The 21,024-nt window shown below is 45.4% G+C and overlaps 1 protein-coding gene across 1 annotated transcript in view; it reads right to left on the minus strand.

The window, feature by feature from the left end:
* zcchc7 (zinc finger, CCHC domain containing 7) overlaps positions 1–21,024 on the minus strand; it is a 46,486-nt gene that overhangs the window by 4,380 nt on the left and 21,082 nt on the right. The window contains exons 4-7 of the mRNA XM_079999938.1: positions 13,978–14,030; positions 13,325–13,462; positions 13,031–13,201; positions 10,157–10,192 (exon numbers count right to left, since the gene is read on the minus strand). Of these exons, the coding sequence (XP_079856064.1) occupies positions 10,157–10,192; positions 13,031–13,201; positions 13,325–13,462; positions 13,978–14,030 (398 nt within the window). The remainder of the gene's footprint in view (positions 1–10,156; positions 10,193–13,030; positions 13,202–13,324; positions 13,463–13,977; positions 14,031–21,024) is intronic.

Below are 21,024 nucleotides of genomic sequence, written 5' to 3' on the forward strand. Positions count from 1 at the left end.
TCTCTCTCTCTCTCTCTCTCTCTCTCTCTCTCTCTCTCTCTCTCTCTCTCTCTCTCTCTCTCTCTCTCTCTCTCTCTCTCTCTCTCTCTCTCTCTCTCTCTCGCTTGAGTAGTTTTGCGGCAGAAAGGATGAATGCTATTAGAGCGTCGCGTCATTATCGGGTCAGGGCCGGCCGGGCTCCATCTCCATCACAAAGGCCAGGAGATCACAGGCCGCTCTCTTTCTCCCCATCTCTCTCCCTGTCTCTCTCCCTCTCTCACTTTCGCACGCACACACACACACACACACACACACCAAGGAGATCACAGTCCCTGTCTGGAGCCCCCACCCGACCTCCGCCCCTCCTGCGGCTCTTTCCATTCATCTCTCATGTAAATTGGCTGTAGGCCTTTCTCTCTCTCGCTCTCTCTCTTTTCTCTGACCTTGGGCGCACCTTATCTCCCCATACTCTGATCCAGCGTTCAAGAGAACGAAAGCAGGGAAAGAAAGGAAGAAGAAATCGAATCCCCCCCTTTTCTCTCATCATCCTGCGATAGCTGGAACCTGGTGTGTGTGTGTGTGCGTGTGTGTGTGTGTGTGTGTGTGTGGGCGTGTCTGAACCAGGCAATATTAATTAACTGGATAAACCACCCTCGCTCCGTTTTCTCTCCCTTTTTCTCAAATCAGAGGTATCTAAATAGCTAATAAGTTTCAGGGGGTGATCCCCCACCCCACCCCTCTTAAATTGCTTTGCAGACAAATCCTAGAAAGAAATAAGAGCTTGCACGTACAGAAGAAAAAAGCATGCTTCCAACAATCGGTGGGGGAAAAGCGCTGTTTGGTCCATTTTGTAAAGGAACGGAGGTGACATAAAGGTGACTAAAACAACAATCATTGGTCAAAGGTTGCATTTTAAAAGTTGTGGACAGAGCACAGAGGCTCGTTTACAATGTCCATCGTCGGTTACAAAACCTTCCGACGATGGACATTTCTGTACGAATAACCATGGTGGTAAAATGTACAAATCGCACGAAAACACCCGCTTTGGAAAAATGACGGAACAAAAAAATGGAATTCCTGGACATTCCGAGTCGAAATGTGTGGTGTGCAGGGTGAGTTCAGGAAGCTGATCTAGCGTCCAATAAGAAGGCATTAATACGACTGCTCCCGGAGCCGTTCAGATACACTTTGTCAGACAACATGAGAAGAGTGGGGCTGGGAACAGAAGTGATGTTTGAGATGCGTGCGCGCGAGTGAGAGAGGGAGGGAGGGTCTGAGAGGGTCCTAAGGGTTTGTCTAGTGTGGACACAGACAACCAGCCAACCGTAGCCTCTCATGCACGCACACACACACGAATGCATCACACACAACCGATGCTTTCCCACACTCAAGCACACACACACACACACACACACACACACACACACACACACACACACACACACACACACACACACCCTCTCTCTAAGCCCGGCTCTCCTCTGCTCCTTGCTTTGGCTGCTGGTGGTAAAGCTGTGTTAATCCTTAGGCCAACACAAAGCTCAGACTGTTACAGACTACAATCTGGAGGAAGGAGCGCGCGCGCACGCACGCACGCACGCACGCACACACACACAGTTATCAAACACAATCCGAGAGGCAAACAGGCTAGTGTGTGTGTGTGAGTGCGTGCGAGCGTGTGTGTGTGTGTGAGAATTGGACAGTGGTGGGAGGAAAGGGTTGGGCGTTGGGGACGGGGCCAGCGCTGGTGTTTTGCATACGTTATTGCAGTGCTGGAGAGAGGTTTGCATATGTTAGCGGAACCCCAGGGGGAAGCGCTCCGCACACTTTTATCAAAGGCAACAGCCTCCCAACACAAGACTACTGGGCACCGACCAAAACAAACACGCCCTCGTTGTGTGTGTGTGTGTGTGTGTGTGTGTGTGTGGGTGTGTGTGTGTGTGTGTGCCTGTGTGTGTGTGTTGCATGCCAGCGTGCGCACGTCGGAGGGGTTAGTGCGGAAGACTAATTAGAGAGTCGCACATTAGCAAAATAAAAAAGCTCCATACGGTAAACATCATTTCAGAAAAGAAACACTGAAGCCGTCTATGAGCGATGGCAGTCTTCCCTCCCGGTAATCCTCTTAGTCGACTTTTTTTTTTTTTCGGATTTGGATTTTCTCTAAATATCCAGCATCGCACCGCAGCTGGAGCTGGACTGAAACAACCACGAGTCATTAATTTCTTTATAGACATAGTGACAAATACAGAGAAAATGCACAACTTGGATGAAAAGGATATATGGGAAGGTGTATGTGTTGGCGGGGGGTGGCAGGTGAATGGGACGTCCAAAAAACCAGATGTGATTTCTGCTTCCTTTGTGTCAGCCAGTTCACAAAGCCCGAGACCCAAGACCAAAGCCCCCCAACCCTGTGAAACGTGTCAAAACACCCCCCCCTCACACACACACACACACACACACACACACACACACACACACACACACACACACACACACCTAATTCCCGGAGGCCGTTGCTATCTCCTCCCGTCAGTCATTCAATCAGTCTGAAAACAATCAGTAGGAGCCTCAGCTTCCTCTTCTGAGAGAATGTGCAAAGAGAGAATGAGAGAGGGACAGAGCCCGAGCCAGAGTGAAGTAAAAGAGAGGGAGCAAGGAGACTATAACGATGGTTGATTCAGGTGAGAGGGGCAGCGGGTTGCCCCTTCCGATAAAATAAAAAAAAAAAACCTTTGCTTTTGCGGAAAGTGGAGGCTAATCTATTCACTCTACTCAATTCCACTCTCAGTCCTAGATCCACACAGTAATGGTTAAGCACAGGCATACGTACACTGAAATAGCTTCCAGCTGAATTATTTTTTTTTTTTAATGTAAAACCCTGATTCTATGACACTCAACACACAATACCATCCAGCTTAGAAATGCAACGAGATAGTAAAGGCTCCAATGAGCATGTGCGTATTTCTTATACTTATTTCCTTGGGAGACGGTGACAACTGAGACATAAGGTTCACGTTCAGTTTAGATTTAGGTTCCTTTATTTATACCTATAATCTATCCAATCTACCCAATCTACCCACTATGCAGTAGGTAGATTGGTTTGCAGTTGAGAGATTAGCCATCCATCTTTACATAGACAGACATTTTAGACAACATGATAAAAATGCTCAACCTGGGCTTATAGGTTTGATCGTTTTTCAGAAGGAAAAAAAAAAGGAAAAAAAAACTTACGGCAACTGAAACCCACTCATTAAGAATGAGCTTCAGTCTGACGCTAGATCGGGAGGATAACCCCAACGCCATTTGCAGAAATACACGTGGCGTTTTCGACTGCATGAGGTAGAATTACAGGACAGACGGACGGAAAATGTATAGTAGTAAATAATGTCGCTTTAAACAGAACGCTTGGGTCTAGAGTCAATAAATGTCTAAATAGGTCCAGTTGGGGACCAAGCAGAGCATTATGCAGTCACTCCCAACCTGCACACATGAAAACACCAACGATAAAAAACTACAAATGCATTCAGGACATTAACAGTCATTTCCCCTTTTTCACCCACATGCCACCGTTCTTTGGCCAGGCCTCCATTATTGCAAGCTAGAGGAAGGCACAATGACAGGAGCCCTTTCTGTGGGGACGTCACTCACACACACACACACACACACACACACACACACACACACACACACACACACACACACACACACACACACACACACACACACACACACACACACACACACACACACACACACGAGAATTGGAGAGTCTGCACTGTACAATGATGAGACAGCAAAAAAAAAGAAAAAAGGAAAATCCACCCCCTCTCTGAATGGACATGGATTTAAAGGATTTCCCTCGTCCGGCCTTCGAATTAAAACACATTTTCAAAAGGCATTAAAACACATTTTCAAAAGGCAAGACGGTGAATGAGGGGGAAGCGAGACTGAAAAAGAGGGAAGCAGACGAGGAACAAAAGGTCAAGTCGCAAACCCTAAAATTTTTGACCGTCAGCAGAGAGAGAAGGGAAGACTGAAACCAAAGGCTTTTGACATAAAACAAACAGAAGGAAAGGTTAACGGTGCCGTCGACAAATTGTAGCACACACGGCCTTACCCTCACGGCGCCGGAAATAATATATAAAAATAAAAACTCGAGACTTTGAGCGACTGTGACCCAGCTGTGTCCTGAGATCACCGTGCAATAGTGACCACGGTGGGGCGCTATAACTCCACTCTCACCAGTTCTACAGCAAGAGTACGCTACACGCTCAGAGAAACATTTCTGTAATAAAGCAAAAAAATATTGAAATTAGTTAGTCTTTATCATTAGACATATCCAGTTATAAAGAAATTTGTTTTTATTAGAAAGACATCATATATATATATATATATATGTGTGTGTGTGTGTGTGTGTGTGTGTGTGTGTGTGTGAGTGTGTGTGTAAAATGGCTCAAATTACAAGTGTAAAATACGTTATACGAATGAGTGAAAATTTCAGGACTTTTTAATTTGTCATCATTTGTTGCAGTTTGTAAACTATGGGGTGTGATTTAGGTGCCATTTTTTTTTTTAGACAGATTACATTTGGTTCCATTTGAGGAATTTTCCGCGAGCGGCTCCAATTCGGCTTTCAGAAACCCATCAACAGTCGGCTGTCGTTACTGGGAACCAGAACACAATGTTCCCCGTCACATGTAGAGAGACAGGATTTTCGCAGTTCACACCACACCGCCACGCTTAAGGAGAGTTTCAATTCAGAATACAAAGTAAAATCATCTGTTAGTATACGGATCATTTTACTAACTTGATGTGCTGTCGATTTGACTCATTTTCAAAGAAACACTTTGTGATGAGCAATGATAACAAACCATCATAGAAACAATAAAACATTTTCTCTAAATAAAAAAAGCATAATTAAATTGCCAAATTGATAAAACAAAATGTTGTTAGATCTTAATATGTATGAATGTAAAGTAGATTTAGAGTGAAAACAGCACTGTTATAAGCAGTATATAATTTGTGCTTGTGTGAAAAATAGCCGGACTCTAACCAAACTTGAGCTGTTAGACTCAGTAAACGACATCGAAATTCTTTACGCTATTAATCTCCGGAGGGAAATTCAGAAAGAGTCTGTATCCACCCATAGCAACCGCTGAAAGATCCCAGGAAGCCGCCGTGCAAAAAATACCCGCACCCGGGTTTTGTCGACTTTCTTTACTGCATTTAATTCATTCAATTATTTATCGCACAAAATAATATGATGGTTTAATTTTTGTAGGCCAAGATCATATAAAACTTTTTTTTTTTAAATCACAACTTTCACTGTGAATAATTTAGAGTACATTTAATGTTTATACACACACACACACACACACACACACACACACACACACACACACACACACACACACACACACACACACACACACACACACACACACACACACACAATTTGGTTGTCTATTCCATATTAATTTAGTTTGAGGGTTTTTCTTTTTGTTTAATTGAGATTGTGATGCCAAATTCTGTTTGGAGTAATTTTCCTTGTGGTTTATGCTCTGTGTGGGCTGGCGTCAAGACATAATATCTTATTGATTTCAAAATAGGAAGACAATTGTGATAAAGAGTGGGGTTTCAGCCCAGAACTCAGTAAAGAGAACTAAAAGAAGATTGAGTGGCAGAGTAGGAAAAAGAAAGAACAAATGGTAAAATGGCTTCAGTTTTAGCGTTAAACCATGGGATCTTTTCAGTTGTAGCACAAAATAGTGATACACACACACACTTCTGATCCCCAGGGGAAGAGATCGATACACACACACTGATATCACCATGAGGACAGGATCCGCTCAATAGACACACACACACCCCTTGTTGGCAGAGGGAGCGATCAATAAACACACACACACACACACACACACACACACACACACACACACACAGGTGTCCCCACTACTACCTAAAGAGAAGCCAATCAATGTTCACACACCGATATACCTGAACCAATCAGACGCTCGGTGCTCAAATGTCTCTTTGCTTGTTCTGGCCTGCCCCTCTCTCTCCCTCTCTCACCCTGTTTAGTACAACAGCCCTCCCCCCTTCTCATTTTCTCTCCCCCACTGCTCTCCCTCCCTCTGCATCTCTTTAGTCTGTCAGTGTCCATTTTGGCCGTTATAGCTCTCTCTCTCTCTCTCTCTCTCTCTCTCTCTCTCTCTCTCTCTCTCTCTCTCTCTCTCCCCTCTCTCTCCCTCTCTCTCTCTCGTTCAGGCAGGAAGCCGCCTCCGTCACACAGCGCTAGATTAAGAGTTTGCCGTAGTCACGCCGGGAGTCGCGCAAATTAAAACGTGGAGATTTTCCCTGAAATATACTTGTTACGGGCGATTGGTCAGCCCCACACCTTTTTAGGGAATAGTGTGGGGTGGGAGGGGGCCCAGGGTGATTGCCAGAGGGGGGCGCTGTGGCCTCAATCAAAAGGTCCTCCATGGCAATCACGGTGTGTGTGTGTGTGTGTGTGTGTGTGTGTGTGTGTGTGTGTGTGTGTGGTGTGTTCATGGACACCACACTGAATTTATACACATTAATTTCTGCATTCTACACATAGGGAAACCAGGTTGTTAAAACTGGTCTTTCTCTCCCTCTCGTCCCTTTTCCCGGATGCACCCTCACTCGCCCCTCTCTCTCTCCATTCGTTCTACTATTCGACAAACCTGATCTCTATCTATCTATCTATCTATCTATCTCTCCTATTTGTAAGAAATCACTCTCGAACCTCAAATTATTTTGTGTGTATTTCTGGACGGGCGGAGAGGGAAGTCAGGCGGAGAAAGAGAGGGGTTTAAAAGGAGGTGGGGTGGGGGGCTTAATCGGGGAAAAGCGGCAAGAAAAAACAATGTGCCTTTGCCTCCGTTTAGACACATGGATTCTAGAATCAATTCTTATGATGCAACTTAACACCTTATGAGAGCAGACCTGGAAGCAGACCAGCACAGAGAGAGCGGAAGAAAAATGTGTCGCCTCGAGATGATGCTGCGCGTCACCATCTGAAAGCTTTCCAAACTAAAATATTGTGTGACGTGTATATTCTGTTAATATGCTGTGCATATATATGCATGTGTGTGTGTGGCCGTTATTTGTGTCCGTGTCTTACTTAGTAAATACCCCAGAGCATTGTGGGTTTTAACGGTGAGGTTTGGAGGAGTTTGTTAGGAGAGGGCCAGGTGCAAGCACACACACACACAGCAAAACAGGCACCAACACACAGTGAGTGGAAAATGGACCTGGCTCTAACACACACACACACACACACACACACACACACACACACACACACACACACACAAAGGATAAATGGACCCAGTAGCGGGGAGGTCTGACAGAATGCCTTTTCACACCTGGCTGAGCCCAGCGGAAGGTGACAGAGTCACATCTCCCAAAGCGAGGTAACACACACACACACACACACACACACACACACACACACACACACACACACACACACACACACACACACACACACACACACACACACACACACACACACACACACACACACTCACATTGGGGAGTTCAGGGTCATAAGCAGCATCATGAATAAAATGAGGCTGTCTTAAACAGAAGGAGCACAGTGTATACGTGTGCATGTATAAAGTGTGTGTATATGAGTGTGTGTGTGTGTGTTTGGGCCCCTAACCCCATGCCAGTTTGGATCAGTAACGACCTTCTGTTCCCTGTGCTTAAATGGCTTAAATACTTCAATTAGACCTGGGTCACAATCCACCACCCGTTAAAGTACTCTCTCTCTCTCCCTCTCGCTCTCTCTCTCTCTCTCTCGCTCTCTCTCTCTCTCTCTCTCTCTCTCTCTCTCTCACAACACCAAAACCACACGGTGCACAAATACACATTTATACAGATAGAGAAATAGGCTAAATACACGGAAGGTTATTTTTACAAATCGTGAGAGGTAAAGAAAGAACAATTCCCTTGTTGTGATTTTATGGGAGTTCCCACTCTGCTGAGAACAGAATGAACCCAATTAATCGCGTTAGAAAGTGCTTTTCTTTAATATGCTTTCACACATTAAAAAGAAACAACTACACAAAAGCGTCATAGGCAATGAAGTGTGTGTGTGCGTGTGTGTGTGTGTGTGTGTGTGTGTATGTATGTCACAGCCAGTGAGGAGCTTTACATCGTAGTGGACAAAAACCAACATTTTGAACAGTGAATTAGCATTGTAGCATTATTAGCATTGTAGCATTTAATGACTGCGGGGAGTCGATTTACTCTCTTGCCAATCGAAATGTACATATTCCTTATATTCCTTCCTCTCGACGTCTTGTTGCAGTGGATTTGAATGTGTAATGTTTGGTATGCGCTGTCGCCACGGCGATAAGGAGGACGTGATCGACTCAAAGTAAGTTTTAATTCAGGCTCCTGATCGTACGCTCTCCTGCTGCTTGCATCCTCCAACGCTGACATCTCCCTCTGGAACTTCTCTGTGTCCCGTCCCCCCCACCCCCCCACCCCCCCACCCCCGTCTCCCCCGCTGTGCTACCGTATCGCTAACGACGCTGCCTTTTCATTAGACAGCCCCTGCTAATTAATCTCCATAGAGGAGAGTGACAGACAGACCTCCCCCGTCTACACAAACTCGCTCTTTCTCTCTCTTACACACACACTAAGATATATGCAAACTCACACACACACACACTTTTTCATCTCTCTCCCTCTCGTCCCGCGTGGCGTTGGCAGCCCATTTCATGCTTTATCACGTCTTTTAATTGACAAACAAGCTGCTCTTTTCTCTTAGGCTGAGGTCTATATCATCATCCGCTCGCTCGCTCGCTCACACACGCACGCACGCACGCACGCACGCTCACACACACACACACACACACACACACACACACACACACACACACACACACACACACACACACACACACACACACACACACACACACACACACACACACACACACACACACACACACACAGCAAAAAAATGAATAGTTGTCTTCTCGGTTGATGTGGGGTAAACACACACACAAAGCAAATGCCCGCCTCCACTTTGACGTGTGGCCCCCTTTGATTGTCACACTGTTCTGCTCTTTGACATATTATCTTAGCACACATATCCATGTGTGACATTTTACAATTTGTAGGCATAAGCAGGCTGTGACCGAAATCAAACAAAGCGCAAGTGGACATTTCTTAGTCCTGGGCGGTGGTTCTTCAGCAACGGTTCCCTCACCTCTCTCCGGGTGACGCCCTAAACTATGGACTACGACCTGAAAACACTTTTGTAAAATGTAATTTTGCTTGGAGCTACAAACAGGGGGATTACTTCCAAGGCCTCCAGTTACTTACTTAGGAGTGACCGGATTGCTTCTGCAGCCCGGCATGTGTCCCGCGCTAAACTAAATGAACAGCCGCCACAGTCCTTCTTAACGCTGATAAGACCTCAGGGCAGTGCACTTCCTGTTGTGGGCCGCACAGTTTATGATAAAAACCTATAAGTGTAAGCCTGGTGTACTGACGTCTGAATAATATGAGAATTTCAGCCAACTTAAAAATAAATCCTTTCTGGACAAGATTAACCTCCCTTTTCTAATCTGTGACATTTCAACAGGTGTGGGAAAGTGTGTGAAGGTGCAACAAAATAACATTTGCGTTAATCACACCCTGACCAGGGACTGTTCAGTGCGGCCACTGACCACACCGAGGGAAGGTCATGTCATGGATTGTCCAATTCTCATACGTTGTTGGCAAAGACATTATTTTAGATGTGTGTGCGCGCGCGCGCGCGCGTGCGTGCGTGCTATAGAGTTTCACTTTTAATTATCCGCCAATGTGGCGGAAAACATTCTCTCTGAAGCATGATGTTTGCCGAGCGGCTGAGCAGTGATGGGGTCCAAATTCTCCATTAAAGAGGGAAGTGTCCTTTGGCAGAACATGTGCAGGGCATGTCGAAAGGAACAAATAAATCAGAACTCAAACAAAAAAACGCCTATTTTCGCGGTAGAACCTGTTCTCCATACACAGGCCCCCCCAACCGCACCTGCACCAACCGGACCCATTGCGCTAGTGTGAATCTTCTGGCGCCACCCTGAGATGAACAGGAAACCCACAACAAGGTTTCACGCGCGGCGCTCGTATCCAAAAGGTGAAACACACTAACCGTGATGTGGTACTGTCTCCAGATTTCCGGGCAAACCTGAGGGAACAAGATGAGCCAGTGTCAGTCACAGTGTGTGTAAGATACACCTCCAACCACAGAAGTTAAAACATGCGTATCGCAGAGAGTAATAATGCCGTGCGTAACGCCAAAAGGAAGAATACTGGGAAACGATCATGTCGAAAAGAGATACTGCAACGAGAAGGAAAACAGGTTTCAAAGACAGCTACAGCTTCTTTGTGAGGGCGCTTTTGTTTGTTTGTGTGTGTGTGTGCGTGTGTGTCAATTCCGGGAATTAAATCGAAGTGGGGCAGAGACACAATGATGAAGAAACCATAGGCAACGCTGAGAAAACTGATTCTTATCACAGAGAGTGGAGAGGGAGACAGAGAGACAGGAAGACAGGGAAAATTGAAAGAGGGCCGTAGTTTGATTTGCACCCGTGCCGCACCCCCAAGGTCGCAGCCCCCACCCCACCCCCCCACCACCCCCGTATCCCCCTTACACCACCCCCCTAGCACAGCACTTTGGGGTTCTACTCCCCGTCCCTTCCCGTGCGGAGTAAAATCAGCCACTTAAGCAGTCAGTTGGTGCGGCGGGAGAGGGGACGGGCGGGCAGGCATTTTGTCCCGGTGTGGCTAAAGCATTATCTCCGGGGCTTTGCCACGCTGTTCCCTAAGCGCGTCGACATCCTTCCTCAACCGCAGCCACTTCCCACTGGGAAATTGAAAATGCCGAAGTCGCCGCGGGCAACAAGATTTATCTACTTACACACCTACTGAGAGGGCCAAAGAGAGGGAGAATTTAAGCGTGTTCTGTGAAGGAGGCTATGAGTGCCGCTTCTTCTCCGAGTCAAAAACTAATTCCTATGAAAATTTGCATGGGATTCAACTTCACGTCGCATAAAGTAAATTATATCCCGCTGAAAAGCTTGTCGGAACCCTTAACCTTTAGAAAGCCGCCTATTTAGGGAGAATAAAACAATTTGTCCTGCCCAGAGCCGAGTCTTTTTTGAAACAGAGGACGCAAATGGGTCCCAAAGTTAATTTCAACACCGTTAAGACTTGTCCATTTATCTTCCTCCACCTCTTATCTAGCTTTCCCTTCTGTTCCCTCCTTCATCCCCCCTCTCTCTCTCTCTCTCTCTCTCTATCCTCGGCATGCTTTCTTGCTCTCTCCCTCCAGACCGCTGGGGTAGTGGGTTGTTGTCGAGGGCGACAGGCGAGGCGAGCGACACACTCGCGCTCCGTCAACCGTCTGTCTTTAATGAGAGACACGGAAAGACCCAGGGGAGGGAGACCTGACACTCACACACATTTAAGCGGTGCTGACACAAACAAGCATGCACACACATATGAGCGCGCGCCCACACACACACACACACACACACACACACACACACACACACACACACACACACACACACACACACACACACACACACACACACACACACACACACACACACACACACACACACACACACACTCTTTGTTAGGCTTTGAGAAAGAAAAAAACATTTAGGTGCTCCAAAAGAAAAGGGTAATTAGAAAACAAGTTTACGTTGGTTGTTAGTGAAAGCAATATCCGAAAGAGAAAGAGAGAGGTGGAAAGAGGTGAACTCTGTGGATGAGACAGAGAGTCCTCGTCTCCCCTCTCCCTCTGGGGTTCACCTGGTTACTCATCCATTACACTGAACAGTACATGACTGACTGAGAGAGAGAGGTAGTAATCGAAAGAGAAATAGAGAGAGCGAGAGAGAGAGGCCGCACAGGCCTATGCATGCACACACACACACACACACACACACAAAAAAACACATGTGTAAATACATACAGGGCACATGCACGCTTGCATGTACACAACCCTTGCCCCCACCACCACACATACACACACGCACAATTTCCACTCTATGGCATTAGTGTAAATGGGCGAGGTAATGAACGCTGCAGAAGGATAATTGTCATTGATGGTCATTAGATTCACCCTTCATTTCTGATGCGCATGCATACGCACAAGCGTGCGCACGCGCGCACACACACACACACACACACACACACACACACACACACACACACACACACACACACACACACACACACACACACACACACACACACACACACACACACACACACACACACACAATATGCAGCATGGCAGGGACATAACTAAGTTGTAATTGCTGAAGTGTATCAATTAATGTGAACAGCAGCGTGCACTGACCCCTGGTCACTTATTATTAGAGAGGGGGGGGGGGGTTATTTTTGGTTTATTTTGAGGCAAAACAGCAGCTTGAACTTTAATGCAAGATAAGACAAAGTGAGCGCAGGCTCCACGACTTGAAACATTTCACTTAAAGCCAGAAAAACACGACCATAGCTTAGCCCCTCCCAATATTCTGGGACCTCCCTCTGTGATTGTTCCGACCTCGCCCCGTTCCATTACTGCTCAGCCATATTGGATATTGTACAAGGAGAGTGCCGTGCCAGCGATGTGCGGAAGGGGAGAGAGAAGAGTGATGACGATATACTGCGGATGACTATTGGTGCTTTGATAATGTATTTACACACAAGAGATATTTGAGAAACAACCATTATTAATGTGTGGTTATTAAAAAAAGGCAGGTAGAGACATTTATTAGAACAGCTAGAGCAGTCCATGAAGTTCATAAAATTGCATTACTTCACTATAATGCAGCCTTAATCTATATTGTACTATCACGATTACCAAAATCCCAAATTATACCTAGTCTCATATCACAAAATTGATATTAGATCGATGTATCGGCCAGCCCTAATGCATGGAGACCTCAAGGCTACATGTTTGACTGACATTTCATCTCAATAAGAATCCGTGTCTGAAAGTAGCACTCACGTCGAAGAAGTGTCCGGTCATGCCGCAGCGGTGGCACTGCTTGTACCAGTAGGACTTCTCATTGCAGGACTCGTACATGTGTCCCGCCAACCCGCAGTTGTTGCAGTGCCTGTTGGGGCAGCTTTTGGCGTGGTGGCCCGGCATGCCGCACAGCAAGCAGCTCGACACCTTCTGCACGCTCAGGAGGAGGCGACGTCACATACAAATACACAAACACAAATCCGTCAAAAGAGTTTGTGAGTACATTCAGAAATGCATGGGAGAGTGGTTTGAGGCGTTTGGCGCAGAGCTCACATTGGGAGAGGGGCAGTTCTTGGAGAGATGTCCGGTCTTCTGGCAGCTTCTACAGGTGACATTTTTGTCCTGGTAGTATCGGTTCGAGTCCCGCCGAGCCAGCGGCCTGGCGCCCTTGTCTTTGTTATAGATCCGGGCCTGAAACACACACACACACACGGAAAAACTTGAATCTGAAATTTGAAACAAAAGAGAAATCTTCAAAAGAGAACGTTTTGCAGTGCATTGTTACAACATGCATTGGATTTGAACATAAATCTACAAATTAGCTCTGGCTCACAAATTGCATTGTGTTTCCCCATGAAGACATACAGTATAGTCTGTTGTGTGAAAACCGTGTACCTCCCAAAAAGGTATGTGTCTCACGAGAGGATATGACATTATAATTCTAACATTAAAGAGCGCTCTCTGTTCTGTATTTTAACACATTCCACCAGCCTCGGTTTTTATGAAATGTTGACAGAGACAGAAAGAGGATCCTCAACTGTTGATTTATGTAAAAACAAAAGGAGGCAGGGCACTAAAATTTGAGGTTTTTCATCCAACACTGACAATATGAAGAAGGAAAATATCTGAATCTATGGACAGTATGTGCTGTCTCCAACACGGGGCGGAGGCGAGGAGAAGCGAAGGAGAACTTTGTTGGCACCTACCACCATGTCCTTGCTGGAAACCAACCAACTTCCTTCCTGACCTTCGTCAACATCTGGAAAGTGAAAATCAGAGAGGGCTTCAGAATACAAAATAGTTCTTAGCATAACGCTCTCATTACCATTAAGATAGAGGTAGATAGGTAGATATGTATTTCCTTCATCCCCGAAGGTAAACTGCAATGTCCCAGCAGCTCACATTAACACAATAGGCAAAATAATAATTAAGCGATTAAAAAATATATATATTTAAACAAAAAGGCAATATATGGAAAATACAACATTAAGCTAATGGTTAACTGTACACAATAAAATCTGCCAATATAAACTAAAGCTAATGAAAAACAACCGATATAACCTTAAAATAACATGAATAATAAAACTTTTAAAAGACAAAAATGAAAAAGACCTGAAAAATAAAAGGTCATATCCCAAAATGAAATATATGGTCCCATACAATAACTTATAAAATAAACAGTGAAGGGGAAAGATGAATGTACAATAAACCCAGCATTAAATATAATTAAATAAATAAATAAAAACGTTGATATGGCTTTACGTGGTAGCAGCAACTATTTTAGAAAACTATTTAGCCTACATTAGGGATGGAGGACTGATACAACTTTTTAACTACCGGATACAGTTGTACCGGTAGCAGAAGCGTACAGATCAGATCTAACCATCATTTATTCCAACCATAATCGTATTAAATAAATAACAAACAAGCAAATACGTGCAAGACCTTTATGGGCGACTTAGTTCAAAATCAGATTTTTTTTTTTATGTCACAAAAGTACTTCAGAAGCAAAGGAACAAATTTCAACAGTCATCTCTGAGGAGTAAATCAACAGCTTACTCGGGGGACGCATACAATGCACGCACATACGCACACACACCAAACTGTAACAGTCGCAGGCCAGCACATCTGTGTGAGTGGCATTAACAGTGTCCTGAGGGAGGCCACTGTATTCTCCTCAGGCCCAGGGAACTGTAACTGACATCCGCAAATCACGCACGCACGCACACACACACGCACACGCACACACACACACACACACACACACACACACAGTGAGTGTGTACAGGAACTTGTGTTTGCAGAAAACACATACTGAAACAACCCAAAAAGTAGATACCAGTTAACCATAAAAAATAAAAATTGATCTCACACCCTGGCAAAGACCCACATAGCCACACAAGTAATCAAAGCATAGCGTGTATACACACACACACACACACACACACACACACACACACACACACACACCCACCCAATGCAACGACCCCTGCGATTAGCTGGTTGACAGTCTTTAGCCTTTGGACAAACACACAGCCTTGAGCCATAATCAAATATTACACTCTCTCCTTTCCACCCGCCACCCCTCTCTCTCAACCTCTCTCTCCCTCCCCTTAAGCAGTCCCTTATCGTTATTCTACTCAGCTCGCTCTTTCTATCCCTCTCCTTAACCTCCTCCGTATTCCACATCCCTCTCTTTTCTCTGGGCGTGTGAGAGAGCGAGAGAGAGAGGGGGGGGGGGGTAACACCTCACATATCCCTGTCAAACAAATTAAAACGACTGCTTTTTGGACGGCTCCTTGACGCCACGACCTTCACCCCCATCCCCACACACACACACACACACACACACACACACACACACACACACACACACACACACACACACACACACACACACACACACACACACACACACACACACACACACACACACTTTACTCCATGTATTATATACTGTTTGGGCATGCACAAGTAGCCTGTGCTTCCTGCCAGGGATTTATATTAATATCTACTGTTGTGATGACATTAGTCCTGGACGATATTGCCAAAATCAAATATCACAATATTTTTTTTATTGATAATTTAACAATATTTTGGCAGATGACTGTTGGTGCTTTCAAACAATATTGACACACAATGAATATTTCATAAAGAATCGGATGTGGTTAGGTAGGGGCACTGATTAGAAAAGTCTACGAAGTTATTAAAATTGCATTACTTTACTGTAAAGCAGCCTTAAAGATAACATTGAGCTATATAACTAAAGTACAATAACCAAAATCCCAGTAGGATGAATATTTTGGTCGCTTGCTCAGAAGCACGCTATACAAGGAACATATGTACACACAACTCAAGTAATGGTAAATGCTCTGCATTTAAATAGCGCTTCTCTAGCCACTAAGGACATGACAATGACATTCACCCATTCACACACCGACGGCAGTGTCAGCCATGTAATGAGACAACCAGCTCTCCGGGAGCTCTTGGGGGTTCGGCGTTTTGCTCAAGGACACCTCAGAAAACTAGCCAGGAGGAGCCAGGGATCAAACCACTAACCCTCCAGTTGCCAAATGACCACTCCACCTCCCGAGCTACTGCCGCGGATGGCGCCCATATCTGAATACTGTCGCTAGATGCCACAGCTTCCAAAATCATCACGGTTTGGAACCCGGGATGTTTTTATGCGTAGTTCATACTGAAACTGGTTAATAGCAACCCCCATTTTCAGAAAAATAAATTCTATAACATATAAATTCTATCATTGACATGCATATGTTTTTAGCAGAGATGACTTTAGAATTGTCAACATGATTTTTATGAAGGCGTTTGGCGCTGTCTGCCACCAACACAACAACATATTTTGTTTAGTGAGCATTTTATCTTCCGGATGACCAGAATCCTGCCAGACTCAACAGATCCCAGTCAGCTCAGTGTGGTCAGGCTGAGAACATTCTGTTTTACAAAACCACCTATACTGGGATGTGGCCTGGTGTGTATGAACATTGGGGGGGGGGGGGGGGGCGTGCACGTGTGCATTTGCAGGCAGTTGGTGGGTACATCTTGTGTGTGGGAGGAGGCGTTGGTGACTCGACGAAACTCATTCCCAAAGCGTCTCCCGGAGGGCCTCCCAAAATAAAGAGCAGGAAGCTTACCCTTAATCTGAGGGCCCCCCATCTTACTCTCACACACACACACACACACACACACGCACGCACACACACACAAAGGGTGAACCTCTTTGTCACGGCCGAGGAATCAAACACATGGGGGTCGGTGGAAGAGGAGGGAGAGAGGGAGGAGATGGAGGGAGCAAGGAGAGAAGAGAGGATGGGTGGTACTGTGTATACCGGGTGAAAATATGCTAATGGCGCTGAAGGTCCTGCTCAGATGCAGGTAGCAGAGCTGCACTATCGTGGGCCGACAGATATGGAGGAGTCTGGCGGTGGACGGGGCAGACCAGAGCGGCCTCAAAGCGAATCTGCTGAACGGACTCAAGAACAGAGGCTCACAGCGCTTTGACATCCAGGAGCCCGAGGTGTGGAGGGGGTTTTGAAGAGGCACTGAGGGGCGGGGAGGGGACCAACAGTAGGTTTCAAGCACGTCTAACCCACTGCAAAAAGGTGCCACGGCGTAGGGTTGGGGGATTGGGAGGCTGGGAGGTGTTATGTGTTGTTATAATATAGGTGTTATATGACACTTGGTATTTTCTGAGATTTTGGTAAAAAAAAAAAAGTACAATTGTGTTTCGAGAAAAAACTCATTCAATTCAACGCCTGACTTCGGGACCAGCGAGCAAAGCGAGGCACACCACGGCAGCCCCAGCCACAGCACCCCCACAGCCGCCCGCCACCGCCAAGAAGTGTGGACAGCCCGGTGAGGGAAAATAAATAATAGACGGATCGGTAGGCAATGGATAAATACATATACAATAAAAACACACTGTTCCATCGTTTGTTTTCCATTTGAGATCGCTCCGATCGGGCTTTGCCAAAAATAAATAAATAAATAAATAAATATAGGCACAGGCACCCACCCACCTTCTCAAGGCCCGGTGGCAGATGCCCCGCGGCCCGGTGGTTGGGAACCCCTGTTCTAATCAATGCATCTTCCGGCTTGGTCCTAATATCCACATTACGAATGATTGTTTCGCAATTTTTTCTTGGTTACAAGAAACTTTGGTATAATGATGATGCTGAGTTAGGAATGGCCACGGTTAATTGAATATTTAAAAGGGTTGAAAGGATTTGAATGTTCAACTTTTGAACTTGAACCCAAAAGATTTGGTTTTAAATTACAAGTGATCAAACTAGTCACTTCTTCGAGCTACATCACGATAGAAAACTTATAACATACTTGTGCAATATGTGTAATGTGCTTTGAGTATGGGGGGGTTGGAACATTGTTATGCCCCCAACTCGACGAAGCATCAGGGAGAAGAAGTGAAGGAGAGGAAAGCGGAGCAGGGGAAGGGTGGAGGGAGCAATGGCGACAGATGCTACCTGTCTGTCTCATAGGTACCCTAATTAACTGAAGAAGGGGGGGGGGGGGGCTTGGTTGCCAGTTTCTTCCGAGCTGTGGAAAAACACAACAAAAAGGGGAATTTGTGTATGTGTGAGAGAGAGGGAGACATCGAGAGGCTTAGAGGTGTGTGTGTGTGTGTGTCTCTACGCTCTGCTTCTGTCCCTTCCACCGGTGAGAACAGAACGGAAGTGTACGTGTGGCTAATGAACCATGAACACCCGGCTCTCCTGGGGTGAGTCACACACACACACACACACACACACACACACACACACACACACACACACACACACACACACACACACACACACACACACACACACACACACACACACACACACACACACACACGGACCAAAAGGCATAGTAGTGGGAAATATGAGGGGACCATGAACAGCATCCTTCTCAGGGGACGCAGCGGGCCAGACTGGGTGGTTGAAGACTGATAACCCAAGGAGGAGACACAGAACACACACACACACACACACACACACACACACACACACACACACACACACACACACACACACACACACACACACACACACACACACACACACACACCTTATGAAACTGCTAAATGGTAACAGTTGAGGATGGATGTCAGGGGAGGCTGCTGTGTTGAACAAAGTGCGTGTGTGTTTGTTATCGCCAAGTGTTACACCCCCCCACACGGCGGCATCAAAGCGTTGATGTGGCCCGCCTTGCTCCTGTCTCTCTAGTTCTGTCTCGACACTTAAACAGGCATCCCAAGGCAGACCCGCCCCTTCTACCATGATGATGGCTGGGCCCGCTTAACACACACTGACACACACGCAGACACACACACACACACATCTTGCACACAATGGGAGCGGAAGAAGGCCCCCGGCCCCCCAAATGGAGCTAATGTTTGATACTGAAGCGACAGGGCTGGATTAGCAACACTATACATGACAATGGTGAGGGTGGGCGGGAGTGTGCACACTGTGAGTGTGTGCGGCCATTTCTTTTGTGACATCACCCTTGCCCTACAGCATGGGACTTTGCAAGGTTAAACACACCAAAAGGGCAATTCAGTCTCAAAAGACTGAACTGAAAAAAATAAATCACGCACGCACGCACGCACGCACACGCACGCACACACACACACACACACACACACACACACACACACACACACACACACACACACACACACAGGTGCCTTTCCTCTGCTCCTTTTGTGTGCTAGATAAGTCCGGTCAAGGGTGTAAAAACAGAACAGCAAAGTGAGCAAGAGAATGAGTGAGATGAACAAGAGGGTCAGGGGGTGGGAGTACGTGTGTATGTGTGCGTGTGGGAGGCAGACATCTGACCAAGTCCATCTTATACAAGTCACAAGTAAATTCTCAATTCAATAGGTCCAAGCCTCAAGCAAGTTCCAAGTCATTTTTCCTGAGGTATGTCAAGTAAAGTCGCAGGTTATGTCAAGTCAAGTCATGTCACTTTTTGACCCTTTACAAAGACAAAAAAACAAGGTATTAGTACCTAATGATTGTCAATGAGGATGAACAATGATCATAATTGGCCATCTATATCACCTGTTCAAAAAGTATGACCATGAATTGAATTTGTATTGTAATTATTGATATTCAGTGAAATAAATGTAATCACACAAAAACCAAATAACTATGAAGGCTTATTTATTTCTTAATTTCATCTCAATCAAAAAAAGTTGTTTGACTTGCTCATTTGACTACTGTTCAAATTTTTATTTCTTTAATTTGAACTTTTCATGGAGAATTGTTTTGATTTATCTTAAATTTTTACTTTTGGTGGACAATTGTTTTAGGAACGTGCCGCCCCTGCCCAAAATATGATTGGTTCTTGTGCCCCTGTGCCACCTAATTTAAAAATCCTGGAATTGCTCCTGCCAATTATGACAATGCCATTCCCAAAGTGTGCTTGCACCGGTAAACGTCTCTCACACACACACACACACACACACACACACACACACACACACACACACACACACACACACACACACACACACACACACACACACACACACACACACACACACACACACACCATCAAAGCAGCGACTCGAGTCGAGTCCAAGTCCACATCTCTGGTGGGAGTGGGTGGGGTCATCATGAACTGAAAAGGTGAGGGGGGGAATGAGTAGGAATGTGTGGATATGAAATATAGAAGAATTTACCATCATAACAATTACAGGGAATTTTACACAATATCAATTAGGGTTTAGGAACATTTCCGTCACGCCTCCGGCACATTGGCCCCAAATGAGGTGGATGTTACCATTTTGGATTTTGGTTTTATTAGCTTTCGTAAAGCTGTACTTAATTCAGCTTGAAAAATGTTAATTTTTGAACCTGAACAAAAAAAGCGTTTACTAAGCGTACTGTTTCCTGAAAGCGTACTGTTTCCTGAAAGCGCATAAAGATTCTTGTGTTCTTCTAGTGCTTCAAATTGAGAAAAAACTTTCAATTTGGAGCCAAACCAAAGCTAAAGAGTAGTATTATAGTAGTGGTATTGTAGTGTAATAGCAGCAGTAGTACTCTTCATGAGAGTTTGAAAAATGTACTACTTCCCTATAAATATCATGATAGTGCACTCTGACAGTTATCCAAAGCGTTGTACTAGATTGTTTTTAGCAACATGGATTGCGATGTGAACATATTGATTGATTCATATTGTTGCAATTTGATATCAATATATCAACAGAAAGCAACCAATAAATG

The sequence above is a fragment of the Zeus faber genome (assembly GCF_960531495.2).
Source record: "Zeus faber genome assembly, chromosome: 4".
Classification (NCBI taxonomy): Eukaryota; Metazoa; Chordata; class Actinopteri; order Zeiformes; family Zeidae; genus Zeus; species Zeus faber.